Source organism: Ursus arctos, unplaced genomic scaffold, assembly GCF_023065955.2.
Source record: "Ursus arctos isolate Adak ecotype North America unplaced genomic scaffold, UrsArc2.0 scaffold_13, whole genome shotgun sequence".
In the NCBI taxonomy this organism is placed as follows: domain Eukaryota; kingdom Metazoa; phylum Chordata; class Mammalia; order Carnivora; family Ursidae; genus Ursus; species Ursus arctos.
In genome coordinates, this window is record NW_026622797.1 from 37,156,623 (window position 1) to 37,184,389 (window position 27,767).

The 27,767-nt window shown below is 39.9% G+C and overlaps 1 protein-coding gene across 3 annotated transcripts in view; it reads right to left on the reverse strand.

The window, feature by feature from the left end:
- Nucleotides 1–4,641: 4,641 nt before the first annotated feature.
- NKAIN2 (sodium/potassium transporting ATPase interacting 2) overlaps nt 4,642–27,767 on the reverse strand; it is a 941,569-nt gene continuing 918,443 nt past the window's right edge. Inside the window, exons 6-8 of one of the 3 annotated variants that reach the window (XM_057311072.1) lie at nt 11,327–11,408; nt 10,529–10,617; nt 4,642–7,107 (exon numbers count right to left, since the gene is read on the reverse strand). In XM_057311072.1, coding sequence (XP_057167055.1) covers nt 10,593–10,617; nt 11,327–11,408 — 107 coding nt within the window. In that variant the 3' untranslated portion in view covers nt 4,642–7,107; nt 10,529–10,592. Of the gene's footprint in view, nt 7,108–10,528; nt 10,618–11,322; nt 11,409–27,767 lie in introns of those variants that run through there. The other 2 variants (XM_044386300.3, XM_057311073.1) reach the window with 2 other exon arrangements.

The window sequence follows — 27,767 nt, forward strand, 5'->3', positions numbered from 1 at the left end:
AAATGATTAAAATTTATATTTAAAAGTAATCGATCAGAAATTTATCTCAATGCCATCACTGTTTATAAAATATTCTTCACTGTTCTAGTACCAGTGGAAGCAGCAGGAAGATTCTTCTCAAGATTAAAAATTATAAAAAATTATAATTTTATAAAAATTATCAAAAGTTGTGATGAGTTTGCTAAGACTGACATCACATTCATTTATATTGACTGAAAATTAACTGGTTGAAATTATTCATTTTTATGACTTAATATTAAATTGTAGAAAGGTGGGTCAAACATTTTATGATCCAAGATGTACCATTAATAAAGTATGTTCATTGTGTTATTTAAAATGATGACACCAAAATATTTTTTATTATTTATATTTTATATTGTTATTTATGTGTTACTATTTACCTTAATATATTTTATAAGTAATAGAATACTTTTACAGGAAAAATTTTTGGTGTGCCTGGATGGCTTAGTCAGTGGAGCACGTGACACTTGGTCTTGGGGTTATGAGTTTGAGCCCTGCACTCTGTGTAGAGATGACTTAAAAAAGTAAAATCTTGAAAAGGAAGGAAGGAAGGAAGGAAGGAAGGAAGGAAGGGAAAGAAAGAAAGAAAGAAAGAAAGAAAGAAAGAAAGAAAGAAAGAAAGAAAGAAAGAAAGAAAGAAAGAAAATCATTGTTTTGGGGGCTTGAACTCACAACCCTGAGATCAAGACCTATGCTGAGATCAAGAGTCGGATGCTTGGGGCCCCTGGGTGGCTCAGTCAGTTAAGTGTCTGCCTTTGGCTCAAGTCATGATCTCGGGGTCCTGGGACCAAGCCCCAGGTAGGCTCCTTGCTCAGCCAGGAGTCCGCTTCTCCCTCTCCCTCTGCCCCTCCCCACCCCTTGTGCGCGCTCTCTCTCTCTCTCTCACTGTCTCAAATAAATAAATAAAATCTTAGAAAGGAAAAAAAAAAAAGAGTCAGTCTTAACTGAGCCACCCAGGGGCCCCAAGGAAAAACTGTTATATTTTAGTACCCTTATTTTCTTACCTTTATTTTTTTTTTTTTAAGATTTTATTTATTTATTTGAGAGAGAGAGAGAGAGCACAAGTGGTGGGGAGGGGCAGAGGGAATGGGAGAAGCAGATTCCCCACTGAGCAGGGAGCCCAACAAGGGACTCGATCCCAGGAACCTGAGATTGAGACCCCCAGGAACCTGAGATTGAGACCGGAGCCAAAGACAGATGCTTAACTGACTGAGCCACCCAGGTGTCCCCATTTTAATACATTTAGTAGCACTTTTTTCCTACTTTTTGAGCAAGGGCCTTATATTTTCCTTTTTCATTGGGTCTCACAAACTGTGTAGCCACCCCGGATAGCAAGATTTAGACAGACATCTGGCTCATTAGAAATGGAACTGTTTCATGTCTAAGAATATTTGGCTTTCAGCACTCAAAACAAAACAGACACCGAAAACAGTTTATTTTTCTATGAATTATTAGCCTGGGCCCCAGCCTCTCAACCATCCGGCCCTGCTCTATCTGCTTTTGCAGATGGGAAGACTAGTTCCATGGGTATCTGCAACACAGAGTTGTTACAGATTTGCCAGTGGAGGAGTTTTCATAGTCTTCATTCCATTTAATAGGCTCCCAGTGACTTACCATTTGTAACTCAGTGTCCATTTGCTTGACTGCATCCTGAGGGTCTTGGTCAGCCTGAGACAACAATGACAAGAGGCTCAGGTGTTCTGGTGGCCTCTAGTTTGAGGCTGGGAAGATTTATGTCTAGACAGCAGTGTGCAAAACCTCTCTGCACGTGGAGATCAACATATCCCCAAAGGATATAATGAGTAAAACTAGAAGAATAATGAAGAAAAATGACAGGCACACGGGAGGGGAATAAACAGGGTATGCCTCTGGTAAATAACCCCCTGAAGGACTCTTAGAAAAGACTTACTGATTAATTGAATCAATCCATCATCCTCGGGGTGACAGCATCAATTTGCCATCTTTTTTGGGGAGTTGTTTTATTCCATTGCTGTTACAGCTAAAATTCATATGAGGGTAGAATGAGAGGTTAAAAAAATATAACTGTTTTATTATTAAGGTGCCACAATTCTGTGCTCTCACTATAGAGAAGGCTTACCTTAATTTTAATAAAGGTTTGGACTCTGTCAGAGCATCAACACGTGGCTTATAAAAGGATTTTTCCTCTCTGGGTTTATCTTATAGAAATCAACTTTGAATACCTATTAAAATTTTAGGCTCATTTGCTTCTGTTTGAGGATTTTTAAAAATAACCTTCGTTACAATTCTAAGCAATATAAAAAGAGGTGCCTTTATCCCTTTTTCAGAGAAACTCCCCTTCATTTTCTCTGTTGTCACCGGCAGGCATAACTCATGATACCTGTGAAGATTTCCGTGGCAAATGAGACCCTTGAATGCATTATCTAGTTCAAGTTTTGTTGAATTAAAAGGCACAGAGTACATAAATGTCTTAGAGATTTTGCTCTTAGAGTTATCAAAAGTGATTGTTTCAAGATACTAGCATGTTTTAAATTGGACATAATATATCAATCACAGATTTTGTTCTTTCCTGTCTTGGGAGTGGGTGGAGGGAAGATGTAATAAAATGAAAAGAGGATTGACTATGGATCCTAAGCAAAGATTCACATGTGATGAAGATAACTGGGGCTTCATTTTTACAGGATCTCAGTATCAAAGCTTTCTGAGTACAGTGTTTAGTGCTGAAATTTTACCAAAGACAGATAAAGTGTCTGAAGGAAGATTATCTTGACAATCACAGTAAGTATTTTCTTAATGGAATGGTTTAAGTAATTTAAATCTCTCTTATATTAACTACTCATGAATGTATTATAAAAGATAATAGGGGGTGCCTGGGTGGCTCAGTCAGTTAAACATCTGCCTTGGGCTCAGGTCATGATCCCAGGGTCCTGGGATCAAGTCCGCATAGGGCTCCCAGCTCAGCAGGGAGGCTGCTTCTCCCTCTCGCTCTGCTGCTCCCCCTGCTTGTGCTCTCTTTCTCTCTGTCAAATGAATAAATAAAATCTTAAAAGAAAAAAGAAATAACAGAAAAACTTCTAACCCCGAAAATAAACACAATTGGTTGACTATGTTTACATATGGGTACAAGTTATTGGTTTTTAAAAGAATTGGAAGATAATAAAACACATTTAAACATATTTCACACTGAGACTATATGGAACCTAATACACAATAATGCAGACACGTTTCATGATTTTATACTATTTTGGGTCTTTCTTATCAGGGCTCATTCTGACTTAGCAGTCCAGCGCCAGTTGACGAATCCCATTGTCTGGGATTTTGTTTATTCTATTCTGACCAGAGTACACATACCAGAATTTGGTGTGGAATGGTGAGTTATTTGCATTTTCGGGATAAATGGTAAACTTGAGTGATTACTTACCTCTGTGGGCCTTAATTTATTGTCTCTGTAATAAGTGTGCTTGGATCTCCAAAAAGTTTGCGCCGCAACATGACCTACTTAAAATGAGTTTGGATTTCTGAATTTATGGTCCACTCCTTATAGTACAATGGAATGTTGGCTGTTTCCTTCACTGTATTAGAGATTATGATTTTAACAGTTACCAAATGAAGATCTTGGTACCATCAACAAATAACATTTATTATTTACCAAATGCACACCCTTTTTGAGAACTCCAGAGGCCAGAATCTTTTCTTTAGGGTGCCTGTATAGAGCTGCTTTATTAACTTTTGTCTTTTTTATGCAAAGGAGATATTGTGTGCCTTTGACCTCACACTGAAGCAACATCCTGACAGTCATCCACAATGAACCATACCAGCATAGGGAACAAAAGTAAAAACAGGCTTGATCATTCACAAGACTCCCCATGTGGCCAAGAAGTCGAATACTACAAGTTGATCTTCAGCTTCTTGGAATGCTGCCTCAAAGCCTTTTTTGTTTTCAATCAATTTCTGCATTTTAGCTTGGGGGTGGGGTGGGGCTGCTGTGCGTCTGAGTGCAGTGAGAGGAACCCCAACAGCAGCTCAAGCCTGAGACGGCCCAAGCCTGGAGCCGTCTAAGCCCCCTACCTTCTACCCCTTTCATCTATACTGTGAAATTATGGTTGTGCAACCACAAATGCCAGGGGTTAATCTTCTCTACTTACCCAGCCCACCCCAATATGCTCCACTGAGAGTGTTCTCAAAGACTATGTCATCAAAGGAATAATGAATACATGAGTATTTAAAATTATTTTATTTTAAAGAATTTGGCCTTTAAAAAAATGAAAAACCCTACCTATGTTAAGCAAAGGTTTTTAATATAGTGCCCTAACACCTCTGTCAGCTCTTAGCCTGATGCTAACTCTAAATTCCAGGTAGAAAGGGGGAAAAAAAAAAGTTCTCTAAACGACAGCAAGTCTATTCCAGGCAGTCTCATAAAAGAACCCTTAGTGTTAGGGGATAATGAAAGTATGCACTACCTATGACTGAGCTAAAACGGTGCCATGACCTGGCAATTTCTTTTTACTGCTGACACATCCATCCCTGCATAGCACAGAACAGCAGCGTTGGCTTCATGTAAATTTAATAGGGTTCCTTGTCAATGTCATAATCAAATACACTGTGAGAAGGAGCAGGGGCTTTCAGGGATGGCTCAGAAACTTAATTGTTTTTCCATTTATTTTTAAAATGCAAATTACACTAGTAAGTCAAAAAAATCACTCTGTTAAAAATACATTCAGAATTAACAAACGCAAAAAAAAAAGAGACACATCAGGATTGTAACTCTTGCCTTCTGAATATTAGGTTTATAACAAAAGCTCAGCCTAGAAAAATAGCATTCTTCACCGGATTTTGAGGAGGATTCAGCTGTACAACTTAGATGTTTTTCCAGATATAATCACACTACTGTGCTCACTGCTCCCAAAAAAAGACCTGTCCACTGATTACTTTTTAGTAGTCAACAACTGTTTTTGAAAATTTGGTGGCGATGATAGTAGTGATTAGGTGGTAGCTTGGCTGTAACTTAAAGCGGGAATATGAGGGCTTGTTCTCCGTGCACTTTAATCTCACTCCATATACATTCCTAGAGGGTGGAATCTGATCACAGCATGAATGTACAGTGAAACCTCATTTTAATAGTCACATTAATAGAGTAGTTTCTGGCATGTATAGTATTTATATTTTAAGAATCAGAGGACAATACATTGATAAATAGTTTTCTCATACATTAAACATGCATGTCACTATAAAATCAGCCCATGAGGTTTCACTGACATGTTTGCAATTATAGATTTTATACATGTATGTATGGACAAACATATACAAGCCACTGAGAAAATTCAAGCACAAGTGCTGGAACTTATTTTTTTGTAGTTTATGTTCCAATATCACCTTTGTTCCTTTATCGCTTTTAAATGTATATGTGTGTATTTCACAGACATCCATGCAAACACAGTAATGGGACCGGTTTATGTGGATCTGGATGGGCTAAGGTCCAAAGTAGGTTAACCCAATAACTGAAACTACATAGAAACCAAGAGAAAACATTGCTCCATGCCAATTTATAACTTTTCAAGTCTCAATTTCACTGCATTTAAGGATGTATTGGTTTTAAAAAATTGATTTTAGCGTCTCAGGTGGATCCAAGAAAAAACATGACTCTTCTGAGTTCCTGACAAGCCTGAGCTAATTATGTTTTCCACTAATGAAAACCAAATAATGCTTGAATATATAGAACAAAATTTCCTAGGAATTCAGAATATTCCATAAACACATTGACCTACTATTAAGTTTCCAAAGGCATCTTGTTGCCAACTACGTTAACAGCACAGTTTTTCTGCCACAATAATACAGGAGGATTAAAATACACTCTAACACACAACAGATCCCCCAAATACCACAAAGAGATCTCAAATATTTCACCAAGGTAACTATTGCTCCCCCCGCCCACCCGAAAAATAATCTCGTACGCTGAAGTTAGGAAAAAAAGGTCACCTACGTAGGGTTTTCGATTGGAATTAGATATAAAAGAGTAAACATAGCTAATACATATTCAGTTGGCCTCTGTTGATAGAAATCCACAGCTGTTTCTGTGTTAGTAAAAGACATTTGTCGATACTTATAAAAGCACCTAGAGTGCGATAAATAAAATGAGTTAAGCCATTTCTGCTCTCTGCTTCCAGTAGATTAATGAGTTTAGTAGATTAATAGGTTTTACTTTGTCCCACCCAACCCCTTCAGAAGATCATAGTTCAGAATTATAAAGATGACGATTCTTGTTGTTGTGGTTATTGTCACTTGTCTGTTTTGGGCCACCATGGAGGTTCAATGGGAAAGTACTTTGCTGACAGCTGGCAGTTTTTGTACACGGACACACTGGAGGTGCTGAGCTATGCAGTCTTGTTTCTTGACATGAAACACACGGACTCGAACTCATTCGGAATTAATAGCAGTGTGTTAGCCTAAAGGAAGTGACTCGGGGAGGTCTGCACTGAGACTCGGGCGGGCGCACAACTTAGGTGGGTTAAGGCAAGTATGTACGGTGTCGCCTTTAGGTCAAACAACCTGCCATTTCGGACTTCGGTTACAAGGTCATCATGGCATGTTTTGTTTGTTTTTGCAATTACATTGCCTACATAGCCGTGGTGCTATCAAGACGTATAGAGTGCAGAAGACAGGGCTCTCAAACTAACGCGCCCTGGATGACTTCGCAGCTCGCAGAGGCCGACTGGCTGGGCTGCAGAGGAGTTAGTGACGGCCAGCAGAGGGCACCAACACGTCTCCTTAGGAACTTTCCAAAGGCCTGGGAGAAAGAAGCCTACTTTCAGGAAATCCAAGATGGCCGTGTCCTGCATGTTTGTTTCGGTCAGAAAGAGGAGGCCAAGTGGAATTAGTATGTGCCTCTGTGTGTGTGTGTGTGTGTGTGTGTGTGTGTGTGTGTGTGTGTGTGTGTGTGTGTGTGTGTGTCCCAGTGTATGTGGAGGCTTTATGTTTGTTCTGTTAATATGTATATATATTTAAACTCAGTTGCTTCTTGCTCTTCATAAAATGCAGGAGGCCACTGTGAAACAAGTACTTTGAAAGGTCCAGGAGCTGACAGCCTGAAGCCATCTGTATTATTTCGACCTGGGAAAGAGAACGAAAGAGAGAGAGAGAGAGAGAGAGAGAGAGAAAAGATGTTTTTAATCCAGGGGGAGAGCTTAGCACCTTTTCTCACCTTTCCAAGCACAAGAGCAAGCAAAAAAAAAAAAAAAAAAAAAAAAAAAAGTCCAAGCCCAAATTTTGTTTTAAAAGAGACAACTTTCCTTTCCTTTCCTTTTTTGTCTGTAACCTCCTGGATAAAGAGGCCACTTATGATCATTTAAAGTCCATTTCTGGGGGCAAATGAAATGCATATATATTGCTGTACAATTAGGCTGCCAAAAAGAATGCAATGTTTTCAGATGTTACTAATAAGATAACATGGGATATCTCACGGTTTATACTGCAGGGAGCCCAGACAGAGCTTGACACGCTATGGCACATAGGTCAGTGGTAGTCGAAGCACCTACTTGGTTAAACAATTAACCTGTGGACATGGGAATGTTTTTGGGCAACAACTTTATAGCTATTATTTGTTTCAAGGAGGTTTGCCAACCCCTAAGGAATAAATTAATGAAAATCTTTTCTTTTAGGATGGGTGATAGATAATCTGAAGAACTACAGGCCAGGAGCATTCGCCTAACTTAACTGAACAAGAGAGGACTGTCTATTCAGTGGCGGTAGGCGCTGAAACACGGCTGCGAATGGAAGTCAGTCAGGGCAGTGTTTTCAAAGCTGTCAGCCACAGACTGACTGGGTATATGGGAGCCTCACAGCTAAAAGTGCACGTTACTTTTAAGTATTTGCTTTCTTTATAAGGAACAGCATTTATTTCCAGTTGCTGTATAATATCGTTAAAGTGCTTGAACTGGCCCATGATGTTAAATTACTCTTACTTTAGGAGACTTATTTATGGCAGGGTGACAGGAAAAGCTACACCCCGAAGGACAAAGACATAGGAGATGTTTGGGTCCCTGCCTCGCAGCAGGGGACAAGGTCTGCCCGTGAGTCGCTTTTGGTTTTTCACAGGGTTTGAAGCGGCAATGGCTCTCAAATGCGTGGTTTTGAGGGCCACCCCCTTGAACACGCCCTTCGTTCCTCACAGCATAGTGTAAGATCAGAAGGGGTAAAGGGCGCGCAGAGAAGGGGAGGGAGGCAGGCCTGTTTGGAAGTATGGCGGCTAAGTTAGCATGGAGACGTACAAATGAATAAAGGGACAATCAGGAAACACAGTGAATGCCAGAGCAAACTCGCAGGTCTGTTCAAGAATTTGGAACGAACACTGAACTAAGGGGTCAGGAGAACTGGCCGATAATTGGCAGCTGTATGACTAACCAGTTGTGTGACCTTTGTTTTCCTTCCTCTTCGTCCAGTTTCCTCATCTGTAAACTAGAGTCTTAGTGTTGTAGTCTCTGAAGTCCCAGACAGGCTGGTTTGTAGAAGGGACAGGATTGTATTTTGACTAGCGATTTGTTACATACAAGTGTTTCTAACTTTCTAAATATGAATTTCGTTAAACATTTAACTTATTTCATGAGCAGTGAGACTCAAAACTTCTTACACACCTTTACCATTCCCAGGCAGTAAGGAAGAAAACAACATTTTTATTACTTTTCGTTTGGCATTTGAACTCTTCCATTTAATAAAATCATGGGAAGGTTTGTCCTCAAGGAATTTAACGCTGGATGTTAAATTTGCAGAGTCCCCTCTTTAAAGACAACATTAGAATTATAAATGCTGGATTTGAAACAATATACTTGATTGTGTATAATTAGCATTCTCATGTTATTATCTTAACTAATCCTACATACGTGGTTACATGTCATTCATTATAACTTGATCACATTTATTGATCATTCATATTGATCAACACAATGAAGTCCTATGTTATGTGATATTGTCAGAAGCAAGCAATTGCAAGTTTTGTCGATGTTCTGGTCTACTCTTAAGTGCAAACATTGTTACATGTTACTTGGGTGGATATTATATGTGATACATTGTTTACAGAGGAAATCCTTTGGGAATGAAATATAGTACATATTTATTTCTGACTTGATACAGTCTTTTCATGAGTCATATTGGTTAACAGCGCTGTTGCTACTGATAATAAATTATGTTGATTAAGCATTTACTGTGTGGCATGTTTTATGTCTTACGTGCTTCTAAATTCAGAATAATTATATGAAGCATGTACGCAATCTCATCTCTATTTTGCAAATAAGGAAACTTAGGTTTGATGAGAATAATTAAAGTTATTCAAAGTTGTATGTCCAAGGTCATAAAGAATTTTATCTCCAGTACTCTGTCTTCAGCAGATCATCTTAACCACTACTCCTTACTGCTTTGCTTTTATTTTTTAATAGAATACTTTACATAAGGCTATGATACAATATTGAGAAGAGTGGTAAAGAATTTAAAGGATTTATCATTTTACTTTTTGTGTAAGCTATCAAGTCTTCCTGGGAGGACAGGAGAGGCGTAGCCTAAATAGAGAACAACCGTAGTACTAGGCAAAAGAAAAAAGAAGTAAGAGAGGAAAAAGAAATTTAAAAATCTTCTATAAAATATGTATTGCAGATACAATTTGGAGGATAGTGGGATTTCATCTTGGAAAAAAATATGTTTGGTGTCAAGAGAACAACATGGACAGTTGGAAAAATACACATCATGTTTGCAGAAAGCAAGAGTTCTAGTTCGGCTGGCAAAAAAAAAAAAATGGATGAGGGGAGATATCAGACTATTACTGTCTTCAATAGCTTTTAAGCTTCAGGAGGACAAGAGCCAGTTCTTATTCATTATTACGTTTTCCCAGTGTCTCCTAGCATCATCTGCTTATGTCTGGGAGTCAAGAGTTGTTAAGGGTTGAAGAGAAGAGATATTTCAGCAGAACTTTGGGGCCAGATCAGAGTCTACTTGCAGGCTATGGTGAGGAGAGTGGACTTTGTGCAGTAGGTAATAGAGATTCATCGACAGTTTGGGGGTGGGGGGGGGATGGTCAAAATGGTACTTTGAGATTAATTTGGCAGCCTCATGGAAGATGGGATAGAGATACTAAAATTAAGAAGCAACAGGAAATCTTAGGGTAATGAATGCCTGAATTAGGGCAGTGGTTGTGGGGATACTAAGAAGAAAATGTGTGATGCACTGTTTGCAGAGGGGATGCCTTGAATGACATACAGCTGAATTCTGAACTGATAAAGTCTTTTTGATGGGTGGTATTACCAAATACTTCCAAAGAAAAATGCAGGCATGATGCATAGATCATTCCCTTTTTAAGGAGAAGCTTACAAGGAGGTGTATAAAAATTACTTTAATATCTTGGAGGAGAAATACTCTAAAAATCCATTCATTATCCTACACATTAACAATCTTAAAAGGTAAAATGATTCAATGGTGGAGGACAACGACGACAAACACATATCTTCAAAGAGAGAAGCTCACATTTCAAAATGAATTGGAATCTTACTTTCTATTTTGATCTTCGCTTGCAATTCAGCATATCACTTGATGCTGATATATAGAATTTGTTATCAGTTGTTATCCAAGGGAATTTGCCTAAACACAGATATAAAAATCAGGCTCTGATTGTATGTCTGCTCTCTTGACTGCTAGAGCTAAGGGTCTGATAAATTTCAGTGTTACTATTCTGGCTTAATTTTCACTTTTCACATCAGAAAAATGATACAGAACATTATTGTTCAGTTTTCAGTTTTTTTTTTATTTTTTAACACTATATATAACTAAGGTTATACTATATATACTAGGGCTATACTATATATAACCACGTATAACCTATCATTTATCATCCAAATGAGAATACTTTTGAAAGGGAAGAGGAGGTATTGGTAACAACTATGCCACGACAATCGTGTAAACGGAGACTCTCCTGGGAAAGCCAGAACACACAGTTTATATATAGTTACATATAACTACCTCCAACGTTATATCATTTTCAAAATATACAATTTTGGGATAATTCAAAGAAGTAGTATATTAATAAAGGCCTTTTAGCTATGTAGTTGATACTTCTATATAAGACTAAAGATAACTTTAGAGATGGTATTTCAATAAGTTAAATTAAAAAAAAGAATTATGAAGAAAATGTTATTAGAATTATCCCAGTCAAGACAATATTAATAGAAGAGAAAATACTGAAAGTATGAAATTGGAGGAAAGCTCCATGCCATCTATTTTGTGCCATGATAATGTTTACTTAATCATCTTTTAGTATCACAGAAGAATACCTCCAAAGTCAAGTACTTACATGTACATAGGCTGTAGTTGTAAATGAGATGTCTTCTGAGGCCCTTGATAACCATAAGAATCAAAGCCACCTATGAAATCAACTGAAAAGGGACAATTGCTTTCATTAGTTAACTTTTCAAAAGAGCTCCACGTCCATGATCAAGATCTCGCACAGATTACTCATCTAAACTGTTTAATAATCTATTAAAACCAAAGTGATTAATTGTGGAGGAAAACAGACAGTTCCTTCAGGGTAGTGATTCCCCCCCCCAACTGTGAGACTCAATTATTGCTTTACAAGAATCTATTCACTTGGGAGAAGAAATTACATACTCCTCTCAAGCAACCAAGACCTAATTGGAGTAATAAAATTTACTTGCATAGTAAAGATGCTGTATGTCTTTTTGCCTAGTGTGGAGATTTTCTGCAACACATTACAAACGTAAAAAATAATGATTGCTGAAGTGCATGTATCTATCAGCAATTGCAACACTAGTAATAATATTATATACTATGATTGTCAAGTTCAAGGTGCTATGATGGAGCCTGTGTAAATTAACTCAACACAGCTGTCCTTGCCATTATATGGTTTATAATCTGAAATAGGCAATCAGAAATAAAGATGTGGAGCAAAGTCTAACCAAACATTCAAATGCAATACATACCTAGATACTTAAGGTAAAATAACATATAGCAAAAGTTACTGATAGAGTATATCACAAGTGTCTGCAACAATATCTCCTATTCCATATCTGCTTACAGTGGGATCTTGACACTCCTCCCATCTGGTGGTTTTGGTCTGTGTCCCTTCGTCTTGAACCTGGGTAGAGTTTAGTGGCCACTTTGACCAATAGAGTATGGTAGAAGTGATCCTATGTGACTTCCAAGGCTAGATGATAGAGATTTCATGCACTTCCCCTTGCTCTTTTGAGATGCTTTCCTGGAACACAGCCACTATACCCAAACTAGCCCACATGGAGACATTAATGGAGACCCCATGGGTATGTATTTTGAACGACAGGCTAGCTGAGGTTCCTGCCGATAGCCAGCATCACCACCCAGATACATTAGAAAAAATGCCTCCAAATGATTCCAGCCCCAAGCTGTTCAGTCAACCCAGTCGCGGAGTCTTCCCAGCTGAGGCCCCTGATACCAGGGATCAGACAAAACCCATCCTCACAGTGCCCTGTCTGAAATCTTACCCACAGACCCATGAACATAATAAATGGTTGTTTTACGCCATTAAGTTTTGGAAGCTGTAGTTGCTGAAACAGTAAATATTGAGAGTACCATTAATAGCTTTTGTTTTTATTTTTTCTTTTCCACTCCTGGACTTAAATGTTGTGTGGTATGGATAACAGAGATAAAACAATGAAAGGCTGGCAACACAGATGACAGGAAGGAGAGGGAAAGGGAAAGGGAAATTGATGCTGAATTAGGATGCCTGTGGATATCTTAACTTCTTCTAGCGTCATATTCTATATTGGCTTAGCTTTGACTAGTTTTTGTTCTCCTTTTAGTATCCTAAGCGCTACAGGTAGAAATTGGAGCCAGGTGTGAAGTAACATCAAGTCTATGACGTCTGTTTGTTTAGTGGGGAAATCTTTATTGAATAGATTTTATTTTTTAGAGCAGTTTAAAGTTTACGGCAAAATTGAGCAGAAAGCACAGAGAGTTCCTATATAGCGTCTGTCCCTACACATGCACATCCTCTCCTACTGTCAACACCAGAGTGGTACGCTTGCTGCAACTGACGAATCCACCCGACACATCCTCATCACCCACAGTCCAGAGCTTACATCAGGGTCTGGTGTTTTAAGCGACATTGTTTGATGAATGTATAATGACATGTATCCACGATGCTAGTCTCAGACAGAAGAGTCTCACTGCCCTAAAAATCCCCTGGGCTCTGCCTTTTTATCCCTCCCTCCCCTAATCTCTGGCAACCACTGATCTTTTTACTGTTTCCATAGTTTTGCCGTCTTGAGAACGTCATATAGTGGGACTCAAACAGTATGTAGCCTTATCTGATTGGCTTCTGTCCCTCCTTAGTGTGCATTTGTGGTGCCTCTGTGTCTTTTTATGGTGTAATGCTTCATTTCTTTTTATCTTGAGAACACTTTTTCTGAGGCTGAATTCCTCTTCTCATCAAATGCGGAACAGTGTAAGAACAAAGGCCCTGATGTCAGAAGGATCAAGGTTCAAATACTGCTTTGACCACTTTAAGGCCAGCTGTGTGGCCTTAAAGAAATCATTTAACATCTCTTAAAATAGGAGTTAAAATACTTATTTCATACAATTAGTGTGAGGATAAAATGGAATAAGGAATGTAGAGCCCTGGGTGAGACATAGGGCGTGGAAGAAGACAAATAAAAGCCCCTGAGAAACTTCCGGATTTTCTTTATAATTCTTCTAAGCCATGCAGTGTAGGAGAAAGAAAAACAGCAAGTATGAAATTTGGGACAACTGTGGAACTTTTCCAAGTACTTTATAGAAGATGAATTAAAAGAGAAGGAGCCTCCTTTGTTTTCTGAATTGCCCACATTTGCACATTAGCTATTATAAATGACACCCGAAGGGCTATACCATAATTGAGTGGCAACTATATTTAAAGTTTGCATTTTAAGAAATTATTGTCTATGATTGGAGATTCATTGCAGATAGTGTCTAAATTCCCTTTCATTTGGGTTCGCTCTTGTAAACAGTGAGACTCGGTTAAGGACTAGTTTGCTGAGAGGTGTTCACAGCATTAGAGTTTCCTGTTCTGAGGTTCCCTCTCAGTAAGATGGTCCCCACCCCAGTGATGGTGATGGAGAACAGAGTGGGCTAGACTAGAATAAGATCACAGCAGATGTAAATGGTAAGGTCTCCTCCACTGAAATGGAGATCTAAATTAAACTCGGGTTATTGTTGTTATGAAACATTTCCTTGGTTGGTTTCCAGGAGTTTGAGATGGACAGCAGAAAAAACCAGATGGTAGTTACAAACCAAAGATTGTGGAGTGAACCAAGGGATAATTAGAAGAAACCAAGATGAATTTTCAAGTCCAATATAGAATCAGGACCAAAAATGGAAAATAAAGCTTGAGTTGGGAGCAATGTAGACCTTCCTAAGACATGAGAAGAAGCCATAAGGGACTCTTAACTATAGGAAACAAACTGAGGGCTGCTGGAAGGGAAGTGGGTGGGGGGATAGGGTCACTGGGTGGTGGGCATTAAGGAGAGCAGGTGATATAATGAGCTACGAGTGTTATATGCAATGGGTGAACAGCTGAACTCTACATCTGAAACTAATGATACACTATATGTTGACTAATTGAATTTAAATAAGTTAAGGGATGCCTGGGTGGCTCACTCAGTAAAGCGTCTGCCTTTGTTTGGCTCAGGTCATGATCCCAGTATCCTGGGATCGAGTCCTGCATCAGGCTCCTTGCTCAGTGAGAAGCTTGCTTCTCCTTCTGCCTGCCACTCCCTCTGCTTGTGCTCATGCACCCTCTCTGACAAATAAATAAATAAAATCTTAAAATAAATAAAATATGTAAAAAGAGAAGAAAAGGTCAGAAGGGAAATGAGGTGTGTCCTGAGTATGTTTTGGGAACAGTGTTTGAGTTGTCTGGGGCTTGCTCTTATTAGCCATGATCTATCTGGTGTGGGGTTCGGTAGAGCTGGCTTACAATGACCCGTGTGGGGAGGATCGCACTAGAACTGCGGTGGAAGGATTGCCATTGTTCCGATCATTCAGATCATCAGGCACCATAAAAAGGCTCCAACAGCAAGGTGACTCAGAAGGAGCATAAGAAAAGAGGAGGATTTGAATAGAACCAGGATGGATTTTTACTATTTCACTCATGAAGGGGGCATTCAAATTTAAACAACAATCAAAGGGCATATTTCTGTTGTATATTTTATAAGCATGTCTGAGTTCACAGCCAAGGAAATTACGGAAGGTCAGTGTCCACCTATATTCATTCTCAGTAATTGTCTGGATGAATTCCTAAAGACCTGAGGGAGAGGAAGAGCCATAGGCTGGACCAGCAGACTACACCATTAATGTCATGGTGATCAGGGTAGGTAGCCTCAGTTCCTTGCCCCCTCACAGATGCTGCTTCAGCCACATCTGGAACTCACTGTGGTGCCAGGTGGCTGGAGAGCAGAAGAAGAAACCAGTTTTTTTTCTTTCTCAAAAAAACTGAGTCCCTGGGGTCAGCTTACATTTTTAGAATACCCTTAATACCCCTTTGGTCTGTTTTCCTTTACATAATCACATTTATTTAGGCTCTAAAGAGGCTACCACATGCTGTAGAACTTTTCTGAGCAATAAGGTTAACAAAAACATCTGACAGGTCCTTTTCTAAGTAATTGTGATGGCATCTAGATGTTTGGCTCATCGCTCATCTCTGCATTATTTAGAAAAGAGATTCCTCAGGAATCTCCTTAACTCCTGAAAATAAAAATAAAGTTCCAAACAATTGCACAAAGGAACTGAGGCCCTTTCAGGTGATATCAATTATCTTTACAAAATAACTGTGAAGCAGGTAGGAACAATTACCTTCACTTTACAGATAAATACACTTTAACTTGACTGCTCGGGGGGCACACAGCAGCTGAGGACAGGACTGGCAGCTAGGTACTCTATTTCTTTCCTAACTATATTCCAAAAGTGATTTCTGCTTTTCACTCATATCATTCCAGTAAATTCCTGGGAGGTTATCAAAGGTTTTGCATCACATTTTGGATTAAATCTAACATATTTAGGCTTTTGTTTTCTTTTTATACCATTCATTTAACAAACATTTTTGAGTTCTTGCTTTGAGTCTTCTATTGGTTGGAGATGCTTCCCTTTGTTATTTATTCTCTAGCATCTTTGCTCTGTTCTTTCTGGAAAATTTATTCTTTCATCTTCTTCTCATCTTCAATCTAATATTCTAGGAATATTCTGATGTGAAGAAGGATCAAAGCAAAAACCCCACCTAGGCTGGATTTGCCAGTGATGGTTACTCATGAGATGTCTTGGTTCTCTATAACATATCTTTAAGAGGCGATAAGGTGAGCAGCCTCAAAAAAACAAAACAAAACAAAACAAAAAAACAACAAACATCCTTCAAGGTTTAGTTCATTTCTTCTGTGTCTGCTAACTTATGCAGGATACCATATAAACTTTTAAATGATCCTTTCTTTTGAAAATTACTTGTATTCTCAGGCCCTCTCATATTACTTTGATTACAGTAGTGTTTTTCAAAGTAAGGAGGCATGTTTTCTTCATAGCCACTTGGCATATTGTCTGTAGTTTCAAGAAATATGTTATATTCAGAATATGTTATATTCAGAAAATATGGAGGATGGGAATTACTGAAGGCCTGAATTAGGATTAGGAGAATGAGAAAGAAAAAATGACAATGAGTTCAAGATATATGGAGAAGGAGGTAGAAAACATACCACATGCCAAGTTTTTGAATTATGGGGGAAGGAGAGGAAAAGACAAGATTCAAAGTTGACTCAGAAACTTGTTGACTCTGAGAGTGCTGTCGTCTCTAACAGAACAATAAAGAATGTCAGGAGGGAGTTGAGGCTTGGCTTCATTTTTAAATGCAGTATGTAAGTGATAAGTGGCACATACAAGCAGCAAGGGCCAGGACATCCCTGTAAAAAGGGAAACGTAACTTTAACTGGTGCAAGACCAGTTGGAGACTTGCGGGGGTCCTTAGAGCTTAGTTTCTCCTGACTCAACTTTACTGGGCTTCGTTGAAACTTATCTATCACCACCTGACAAATTGTAATCTACTTGTTTCTTCATTGATTCCATTGCTGTAATGTAAGCCGAGTGAAATGTACTGTTTCCTACTGTTTGCTACAGTGGCCCAGAACCCCAAACAGTGTCTTGGCTCCTGGAAGACTGTTTTTACTGACTGAACTCTCTAGACCTGTTAGGCTGTAAGGAAAAATAAGGCAATCATTGGAGTGTAGATGTTGGAAAAATTCTAAGTGGGATTCAACTGTTTTTACTCTTTCCTCCTTAAGGACTTCGATGATAATAAAGAGAAGACACTTTCTAGAAGATCTGGAATGTTAGTTGTTTTCTGGGTCCTGACAGATAAAAGAAAGTTTTCAATACCAATGGGAAAAAACCAGCACAGTAGTTTCTTTGGCCTAGAGGAGTAGAGGGAGAGAGGCTAAGACATCGTTAGCCTCAAAGTGACTCCGGTGAGAGAGTCATTCTTCCATGAATGCTACCCCAGTGCTACAAATGTTGATAATTGGCAGGAAAAACATGATTTTCTTTCTGGCCAGTTTACACCATCCTAATGGGGCAGAAGGTGACAAAATAAAATAAAAATTGTCCTCGTTTAATTTTTGCCTCATTGGAGGGATTTGCCTTTGGTCCTTTGACGACAACTCAGGAATGTTATCATTTTCGTTGCAACTGTTACATTTTCTTTTTGCCTTAGTTTTCCTATCTGCAATATAGGTATATTTATATCTACTGACCTAAGGAGATGTAGGGAAGTCCAATTATTTTAAATTAGTAAAGTGCCATATCAGTTTAATAACTATAATTTAATAACATTAATAATAGTGGAATTTAAAAATTATCAAGAGAAGAATGCTTTTTGAATAAATATTCCTTGCTAAAATATATTCCCTGCTGTGAGCTTCCCATTTATTTAAACCTCTCACTCATGAACAGTGAGTTCAGTAAACCTAAAATTGCCTTTTTAAAATACATGTTGGTAGTGAGTATTGTAATATAAAATTGTACCCTGGTTGTTAATGACAAAGCCAGTAGTCAGCATACTCCCTCTTGGAGACAGAGCTGGAAAAGACCATGAGGGGGAATTTTAAAAGGCAGATCACAGAAAACTAAGCCTAAATATTTAGAAGAACTCCTTGAAAGACATTAAAGAATTTGTGTGGGCCTATGAAAACAGAGTGTATATCCATTATCTCTGCAGGTGAGAATTTCAAGGGTACTTGTCTCCAGTTGCACAGAAGAAATTTAGAGCATAACCAACCGTAGGCCAAATTCAAAAGAACCACCTTCCTCCCACACAGATTTTCATGGTGGTAGCAATTCAGCTTACTGTGTGAGCTTGAGGTGTTTGGTCTGGGCTAAAATCCCTGAGCGGACGCTGAGTTACTTTTTATTTTTTTTCCTGATTAGGGAAACAACCCTCTGTAGGGGTACTTTACCCTGTTGTTGCCTTAAAGGTCACTACAGTGACTGTTACACTGCAGAGGGCTCCTGACAGGCGAAGCCCACATTGAATGAAATGAGACTTATGAGCTCAATCACGGCAGATGACTTATGGGCTAAATCACTCGAAATTCACTTCCTAACCTTGTTCAGTAGATGTATTTTTCAGGGTCTTATTTTCATGTTTCTCCCTTCGTTATATTAGAACCAGATCTTCAATATTTTACACTTGGCCTCAAACACATTTACATAGGCCCCGTCCAAAATGAAAGTGAAAAGCGATCACTACAATGGTATCATAGCAGAAGAAATACTTCTTTCGTTAGAAATAGTTTGAGTAACCACTTAAAGCTTTTGGTTTTAAAACTGAATAAAAAATAAAATGTAAGTTTCATGTGACAAAGTATTCCGTCTTTCTGCTCTTGTCTATTTCTGCCTGTTTTCGGTGAAGGCAGTACCGTCTAGGAGATTTGAAGAAACACACGCGGTTTTTCTGCTGACAGCAGGATGCGGCTATCAAACAACCCTCCACCAGTGGAAGTCACCCCTGGATACATCACAGGGAGGGGGAAGTAGTGCCAAGATTGAGGGCTGTGGAGTTGGAAGACCTGGCTCAGGTTGTACCTTTACTTCTTACCAGCATCGTACCCACAGGTAGGTCACAACTGCTCTGAGCCTGGCTATTGTCCTCCCTAACGTAGGGATAATGCAACAGTTCCAACTTCATAGGGTAAGTGACAGCATCAAGTGTCAGATGCAATAGTTAGATGCATGTATATTAAAGATACACCATGGATAGATTTGGGATCTCATCTCTTTTTTGAAAGGGATTTTACAAAGAAAATGATTTAAAATGCATGTTTAGGTGCTTTACTGAGAGGAAGAGAGCTGTGTATTAGAATTTCCAAGAGTATTGCTTGGAATGACGTAGTACTGGGTCATCAGCAGAAGCTGAGGAAAGCCGAGGTAGGTCTATGGAAACCCTTCAATTGCCCACTCTGTTGGTTAATTGCGATCTGACAAGCAACGGGAATAGCGTGTGTGACATAATATAGGAAAAAAAAAAGAGAGACTATTTTTTTACTTAAAAAAAAAAAACTACATGGGGCTGAGTTTTCATACTTCAAATACATTTTTGGAAATCACCCTGTATATTTTATAAAAGGACAGAGAGAGGCTGGGACCGGTCTTTTGTGGTCTCTGAGGCTGCGGCCTGGATGTAGGCAAAAGGAACTATCCAGTGGAGTGTGCCAGAATGAAGAGCCTGAAAGCTTATCCTCCTGGATCAGGCAGAGAGGATGAGTTCAATGTTCGGTGAAGGATTATTCAAGAAGGAAAAGCTTTAACTGTTCCTCTCAGATTTAGGTAGGGTTGCAAGGTGAAAAGGATAATTGCCAACATAGAGAATTTTTCAGGTTCTGGGAGAAAAATGGAAGGTTTTCATGTTTGATAGCTTTAATTTTCTTGGTTTGAGTACTAGGCTTAGGTTCAGAACCCACAGCCTAGGTTTGGAACAGTTCCTGAGGAAAGTCAACGGGAGGAAGCGAAAGCGTCATTGAGCAGGAGAGAGCATCCAGCCATGTTTAGAGAACTTCTCCATCATGTGCAGCAACCCAGGATTATAGTGGGGAAAGTGAACCCGAGCTCATCAAGTGTGGCTGTTGAAAATCCAAGCATGATTCAAGTGCAAGGGGCTGGGGGGGGGGGGGGGGGCATCACTGCCATATCCTGGACATAGATGAGAAGGGGAAAGATCTGAAGAATGAGAAAAACAAAGGTTCCCGTGGAGTGGAGTTCTTAAATGAGGATGAAGGGAAGTTTTTCCAGGAGGGAGACAGGGGAGCAAAGTGGGAGGAAAAAAAAAAAAAGGAGTTTATTGTCAGGCAGAGAATTTTAAATATGTGATTTTGGAGAAGCCTCCTTTCTCCACAGTGAAGGTGATCCAAATTAGCCTCTTTGACGAAGGAAATTAAGGGGTAGATGAAGTGAGTGGTAACAAGGGTGGTAAGTGCTGAGGAGGTCAAGAAATTGTAAAGCTAGAGTCAGAAAATGATGTATCCAGGCATCTTTAATGCTTTCGATAGATGTGGAGAAGCATACAGAATGTGATGAGATAACTGAGCAAACTTCACCTTCAAGGTGCCTGGTCTTGCTTTGTGCTGTGCCATTTGGGTGGATCGGATTCACCAATCTTTGTTTCGTTCTTCCCTGTTAGACCCGCTTTCAATTAGATATGACATGCTTTTCAGTTGAAATCGGAGAGAACAGTTATTATAAGCTATAGGTGAGCGAGTTAGACATGATGGGCATGTCTTCTCAGCTGACATCCAGGATATACTTAGAATGCACAGCCCATTTAAATGCAGTGGTTTTAATTAGGGTGTGGGCACGTTTATGTATGTAGGCATATTTAAGAAAATAAAAAACCATGCAGGCCTTGCCTTATAATCCTTGCTAACATAATCTTTGCATGATTTTGCTTCCTCCAGAAAGGAAAATCCCAAAACTCTGGAGCTGAAATTCATCATCTTTTTAGAACGACAGTAGTGGTTTCAGAAAAGAGAATGTCCGGTGGTTATTCTAACATTTTTATTGATGTTTGCAAAAGCTGAAACTAGATTTGCTATATCGAGCTCATTAAAAACACTGAAGATTTTTCCTGTGTGAATTATGGTGTACATTTGGTCAATAGGGATTGGAAAGCAGTCGTAACAAAGGCACACCTATTTTTGTTAAATTCTACATATCCCTCTGACATTTCCTATAGATTTCAGCCAAAATGTCATCTCTTCAGGGAAGAATTTTCTAGTCTTCTCATTTGGATGAGACACTGGGGGTGCATTCCCACCACAACTCCTCCCCTTGCCTGAATTCTCATTATGAGTTACAGCAGTTCTTTGTGTGAACTGCATCCTTGACTCTAAGCACCATGAAGGCAAAGGCGGTATCCGCTTGGTTCCCCACCTCATCCCTCGTGACTAACACACAGCCTCCCATAGAGTGGTTACTTGATAAAGACGTGTTGAAAGAATCAATCTTGGTTATCACAGAGAAGTATGTGGAAAGTACATTTAAATCAGGAGACTTAGGTTCTATTCCCAGTTCTGCCTCTAAATGACTGTTTGACTTAGAGAAAGTCAATTCAAGTGTCCCTTTCCTCAACGGTAAAATGAGGGGATTAAAGTAGGTGATTGCTAATATTGCTCACAGCTCTAGGGTTCTGCACAGTTCCATATTTCTGGGATGGTTTTACAGACCAATGATAGCAATAAAATATTTAAAATGAGCAGATCTACACAGGCATAGTGAATGTGCAAAGGAGTTATTTCTCTCTGACTGTTACTCCTATTATGCATTAATTTTACTAAGCAAGTTTCCGGGCAGATGAGCTGCTGTGTAGTGTGTATACATACCATAGAGTATATGTAGTGTGCATATATATATATAATATTTATATATTTACACACATACACACACGCAGCATTTGGAACCTAAGACATGACAATTTCCAACTGGAAAACAGGGTAATGAAAAAAATGTGGGAACTGGGAGAGGGGACTAGGATTGGAATGTTTAGAGCGAACAGAAACACTGTCCCCTGATTCCATTCGCTTCCGTGAGGAAGGCGAAGGGATGTCACTGTGTGCTTCCCTCTGCTTTTCTGCTTTTTGGGAATTTCTTAACATCAGCTTCATTAGTTACAAAGGCAGCAGGCAATCCATATCCAATTTTATTTCCGTGTCAGGATTGTTCATGTATAAACCAGGCTCCTTTGTTGGAAACATTTGCAATTAATCCCATAAACAAACAAACAAAAAATGCAAATCTTGCAGTGCTTGCACCAGCCAACCTCACTGACTCTGAGCCTGACCACCATCCATTATACGCAAAAATGAATTGAAATTCCCACTTTGGGCCTAACCTAATTTTCAAGTGATAATAGGCATGGATTCCCAGAAGCACTCTATGCCTCTTGATAGCAACATCCTAATTTCCTTTCCTGGTAAATGTTTTAAATAAGATTTTAGCACCAAAGGAAATTAACCTTTAAATTAATTGTAATTATAAAATGCCATCACTGATTTTTGTCTTCGGTCTAATTACTTTCTATTATTTAAACAAACCTCACCTCCTGTGAGCTTTAAGTTTGTTTCTCCTTCACTTCCTGCCACACAATGCCAACCAATCCTCACGGGGGCCTCCGTGTGTCTCCGCAGCTAGAGCGGCCCCATTGAAATGTCACGCAGGACCCAGGGCTCGCCCTCTGCTCCCTTATTTACAAGGCACTCTTTCAGAGGCTCCATAAGGCGGCCGCGCTCAGATGTTTTCATTCTGCAAACCTGGTGGCCATCCTTAGAGATGCAGCGCTCTTCACTCTCCTGCTGTTAAGAAGGAGATCGCGAATCCCAGCCTTCCGTATCTATTAGAAGCCACTTCCCAAACTGAAGCACAACTGGACCTAATGAAGTGGGCACCTGCCAGCATCATTTATCAAAAGACGAACGTTGCCTGTGGAGCCTTCCTGACCAACACGCCTCAGCTTTGGAGGGCTTTTAGCGCTCAGTGTCCTGTGCTAGCTCTTTGTCTTGTTCTCGTTTGTTCTTTTGAGATGGGACTATGGGATCTCAGGAACTTTATTTTGTGAGCGTGTATATCTACACTGTGGTGCTAAAAGCATGCTATTTTCCTGCCACTTAGCTGCTTTCTTTGTCATATCATTAGCAATGCGAGTCCAGAGAGGGGGTGAGAGTCCATTACAGGTGGACTGGGTACCGCAGAATTGGAGGACGAGGCAGAATCATCAAAATGGAAGGCTTTTCTTTTAATCATTTCTGTAAATGTCACCACTTCTCCTTCCGCTCATTCTCTGGCTTTCTTTTCCATTGAGGTTGATTAAAACAACCTGAAGAATATTGGATAACTTCAGTTCTCCCAGGCAGAAATATCTTCTGCATAAAATACTTCCTTTCTTACGCCCCAGGAAAAGGTCCTCCTTTGTGCTAGTCTGAATATTGTTACAATGTGTTTCTTTAGAAACAAGGTCCTGATTGTTCTGAACCAACAGAGGGTAGGGAATAAATCAATTTCCTTCCCGCGCATTTTTGACTTGGGGACATGAAATTCCTTAAAAGATGATCATAGTGTGTATGTGTGTGCACAAGGGAGTGTGGATGTGAGTGCATGTATGTATGTGTGTGGGCACAAGTGGAAAGCAGTGTGATATAATGGAGGAGTCATTGTGAGAAAAAGGGGAAAATAAGAAGTGACCCTTGAGGAATCAGACGCAACTTTCACCTGAACACCCAAAGTTAAAAATAAAGCTTATATATTTTACCTTCAGTGACCACAAGAGGGAGGAATTTAACAGGAGGCTGAAAAAAAGAGACCAGTACTAGCGAATGGGGAAGACAATGTAATGTAAAAACTGGATTTCACTGTTAGGAAATGCTGTTGCCTCTGATAGAAACTTGCGTGTGATCGGCAGGAGGCATATGTATATGTCGGCATTTGTTTCAGGTGTTGATCATTTATTCAGTCTTTCATTTTTACATATGGCAGCATGTCTCCATCCCACTCTTTCCTGTCATTTGCTTAGAAAATGATGAAAGTGCTTTATTATGATTGATTATTCATTTACTTAGACTGGGATCTAAGGCGATGTCACATTTCCTTAGCAGTTTCCAGACAGTCCAAGTGTTTGTGGAGAGCTGATTGATTGATTCATTTATTTCCCAGATCTTATTGAGTCCTGCTCCGGGTTGGAGATGTGTTCGATGCTGAGGATACAGCAGCGGTCAAGACAGGTGTGGTCCCCGAGGGGCATTGGCTAATATTCTTCTATCCTGAGGGAGTCAATTCGTGCTGTATTGGTGTCAGAAGGTCACTGAGCTTATTCTGACCACGAATAAGCTCAGTGACCTTGGGCAAGTCATTTAATCTTTATGGGTCGACAAAATTAAGGTGTTGAAATAGAGTGGTAGACAGTAGTTTTCCATCATTTAAAAACCTGCAGTATTCTTAGTCCGAAAGAAATCTTAAGCATAAGATCGTAAAAGTTGTAAAATTAAATAAAAGCAGAGCTCCTGTGTTTTCGGAGGGTGAGGGAGGAGCAAGGTGACTCCTTTTACCCTGGCCTCACTATGATTCCGAACAGCATAGCTGGAGATTAGTAGCATTCGAAATCTGGGGCTCCAGGCTTTCATCATATATGATTCTGTACAGAAATGGGGAAAGAAATGTCAAGTTTGGGTTTTATGGGAGGCTAGCAGATGCGGACAAGATTATTTCACTCAGTCGCCTTGAAAATTAACAAAACAAATGATATGAAGAGATGATAAAATAGTACCGTACTAACAATATATCATTCTCATGTGATTGCTTGAGTGTGATACTCCAAAGGTGAAAGAGACACAACATTCTCTTAACTCTGTCAATCTGATATCCAAGAACTTGGCACCTTTTTTGAACTGCTAATTGCCTACCCCTTAGGTTAAGTTTGAAGAGTGATTTATAAATAACAAGAAAGAAAGCTTAGATTACCAAATAGAATGTATAGTATGACGCTAACAACCAGATACAAAGAATGATAGATGGATAGATAGATAGATAGATAGATAGATAGATAGATAGATAGTTAATAGGGAGGGAGGTAGAGAGAGAGTAAGGAAGGGAGGAAGGAAGGAAGGAAGGAAGGGAAGAAGGAAGGAAGGGAGATTAGGAGCCATATAATACACTGAAATGTTAATGGAGAAACAGAATTTAGAATTGTGGAGCCATTCTAATTTTCTTTTTGTGTTGTTTGTGTTTTCTATACGTTCTGCAGTAAACTTATATTTCTTTATAAACAGGGAGAAACATATTTTTTAAAGGGGTAGTATTCCTCCCTGCTGCCACTTCTACCTCCCCCAAAAGTGGGAGTGCGTGTGATTGTGTTCAAAGAATTGCCTTCAAACTCAATGATCCTGACAAACTGGAAAAATGATCAAAACATACAGAAAGGAGTTCAATACACAGAAGTGTAGGCCAGCAGCCTTTAGAAGAAAAATCAAACAAAAATAACAGAAAATTATTAGCCTCAGAGAAGTGAATAATTTCCTGTGGTTTGCTTTTCAAATGAACGTTTCTATAAATCGATTGTGACTTTTATCCCAAGGCCACTTGAATTTAGAGAATTCCGGACAGGTTTTTATGCATGTCCGCTTGGTTGGTGGGTTGTGCTTGGGTGTATCTACAAGTTTAAACACCTAGAATTCATTTTTCAATATTTTTTTCAAAATAGGTCCCTTTAGGATATTATTTTCTTAATGACATTCTGTATCTTTCCAGGGGTGATTTGAATATTTAATAACCCTTGCAAGCATACGACTCTCTTTTAAAAAAGACAGTGATTACTTAAGAGAAATGGATCTGTTTTCTAGAGGACGGATGTTTAGTTTTAGTTTAACTATTAAATAAAAGGTTTATAAGGAAACATAATACAAATTGAGAAATCCTAGGATTTTTTTTTTTTTTTCTGTTCTGGATTGGTGCTATTTTCCATGGCTGCATGTTTTCTTTCAATTGTCACATCTCACAGTGCGAACGAGGCCGAGAGAGAAGTTTTTCATTCTATCCCTGTAAGTGGACACCCAACTGTGGAGCAGGAGAGCTAGGGATTGAGTGAGAGAGGAGCTACATATATCATAAAAGGCACGCCAGGCCAAGAATCCCGGAACATTTCATTTCTTTCACAGAATATTGTAAAAGAGAACACGTAGGGGAGAATAGAAAGGACGGGAGGTCATCAGGAAAACGCAGCGTGGTTGGCAACAGATGATACGGGAAGAGCCTTGCCACAAAGACACACAGCAGGGTCGCCCGCTCTCCTGGAGACGGTCTTTCCTCCTAAGAAATATCGCTGCCTTTTCATGAACAAATATATAAAAGTACGTGGCAACGGTTGCCTCACTCGAATAGGGTTCAAGTGTCAAGGCACACCCTCTGGAGCAGGCTCCCAGGTTTTTTCTGGTGAGGAGCTACTCATCTGAGGGCAGATCACCCCACGCCAAGGCAGGGGGTGCTGACCGGGAACTCCTTAGAGAGCACGGAGCCGGGGAGATGGGAACTAGCACAGCCTGGAGCTCTTACCCACACGCGCCTGGTGGGCCAGGAGCCACTGCTGGTTCCAATCTGTGTCGCACAGGGACGGTCAAACGTCCGGGAGCCCCATGATGTGAGTATGTGAGTGTGTGTGTGTGTGTGTGTGTGTGTGTTGATATGGAATGGTCAGAACTGAAACCCGCCCCCCCCATTTATATGTTAAAGGCCTAATTGGGGGTTAGGTCATAAGGCTGGGGCCCTAATCCAATAGGACTGGGGTCCTTATAAGGAGAGGAAAAGACTGGGCGCCTAGGTGGCTCAGTCAGTTAAATGTTAGCCTTCAGCTCATCATGATCCCAGGGTCCATTGAGTCCCAAGTGGGGCTCCCTGCTCCGTGGGGAGTCTTCTTCTCCCTCTGCCCCCCGCCCCCTGCTCGTGCTCGCTCTCTCAAATAAATAAAAATCTTAAAAAAAAAAAAAAAGAGAATTAGAAGAGGACGAGACTCCAGGGGCCTGCCCACACAGAGAAGGTCCAGTGAGGACAGAGTGAGAAGCCACTGCCCGCAAGCCAGCACAGAGGCTTCCGATGAAACCAAAGCTGCCAATAATTTGATCTTGGACTTCTAGCCTCGAGGACTGTGAGAAAATAAATTTCTGTCGTTTAAGGCACTCAGTCTGTGGGATTTTGTTATTGCAGCCCTAGGCGACTACTACGCGGGGCAGCAGTGGCCCGTCTTCCTGCGGCCGGGAAGCCGCTCTGCTCCCGGGGCTGCTATCTCTCGGAAGGCCCAGCAGATGGCAGTGGCGTGCTGCGAGCGTGCCCTGGCCGGCCTGTCGGGCTGTGCTTCTGGCTTCCAGAACTGAAGAGTCAGAGACGCAAACTTCAAGGTCCAGGCTCTTTGATTGGAACCCCCCCCCCCCAACAAAACAAAAAAAACCCCTTTGTATGAAAGCATATCTATCTATCTATCTTCTCTATTTATCTGTGTATCTATTTCTCTCTCATCTCTCTACCTATCTATCGAGCTGGGCTTCACAAAAGTAAATGAGATACTGTTTAAAAGGAGAAATAAGGAAAAAAAAATTCTCAGGCATTTGGTGTGCCTACAGTCTAACTCTCTCTAGTTCGCTGATGACTGACGGCTATTTCGCGGGGTGAAGTGGGTGAGTTTGCTCCTGGAGCCTGAACCG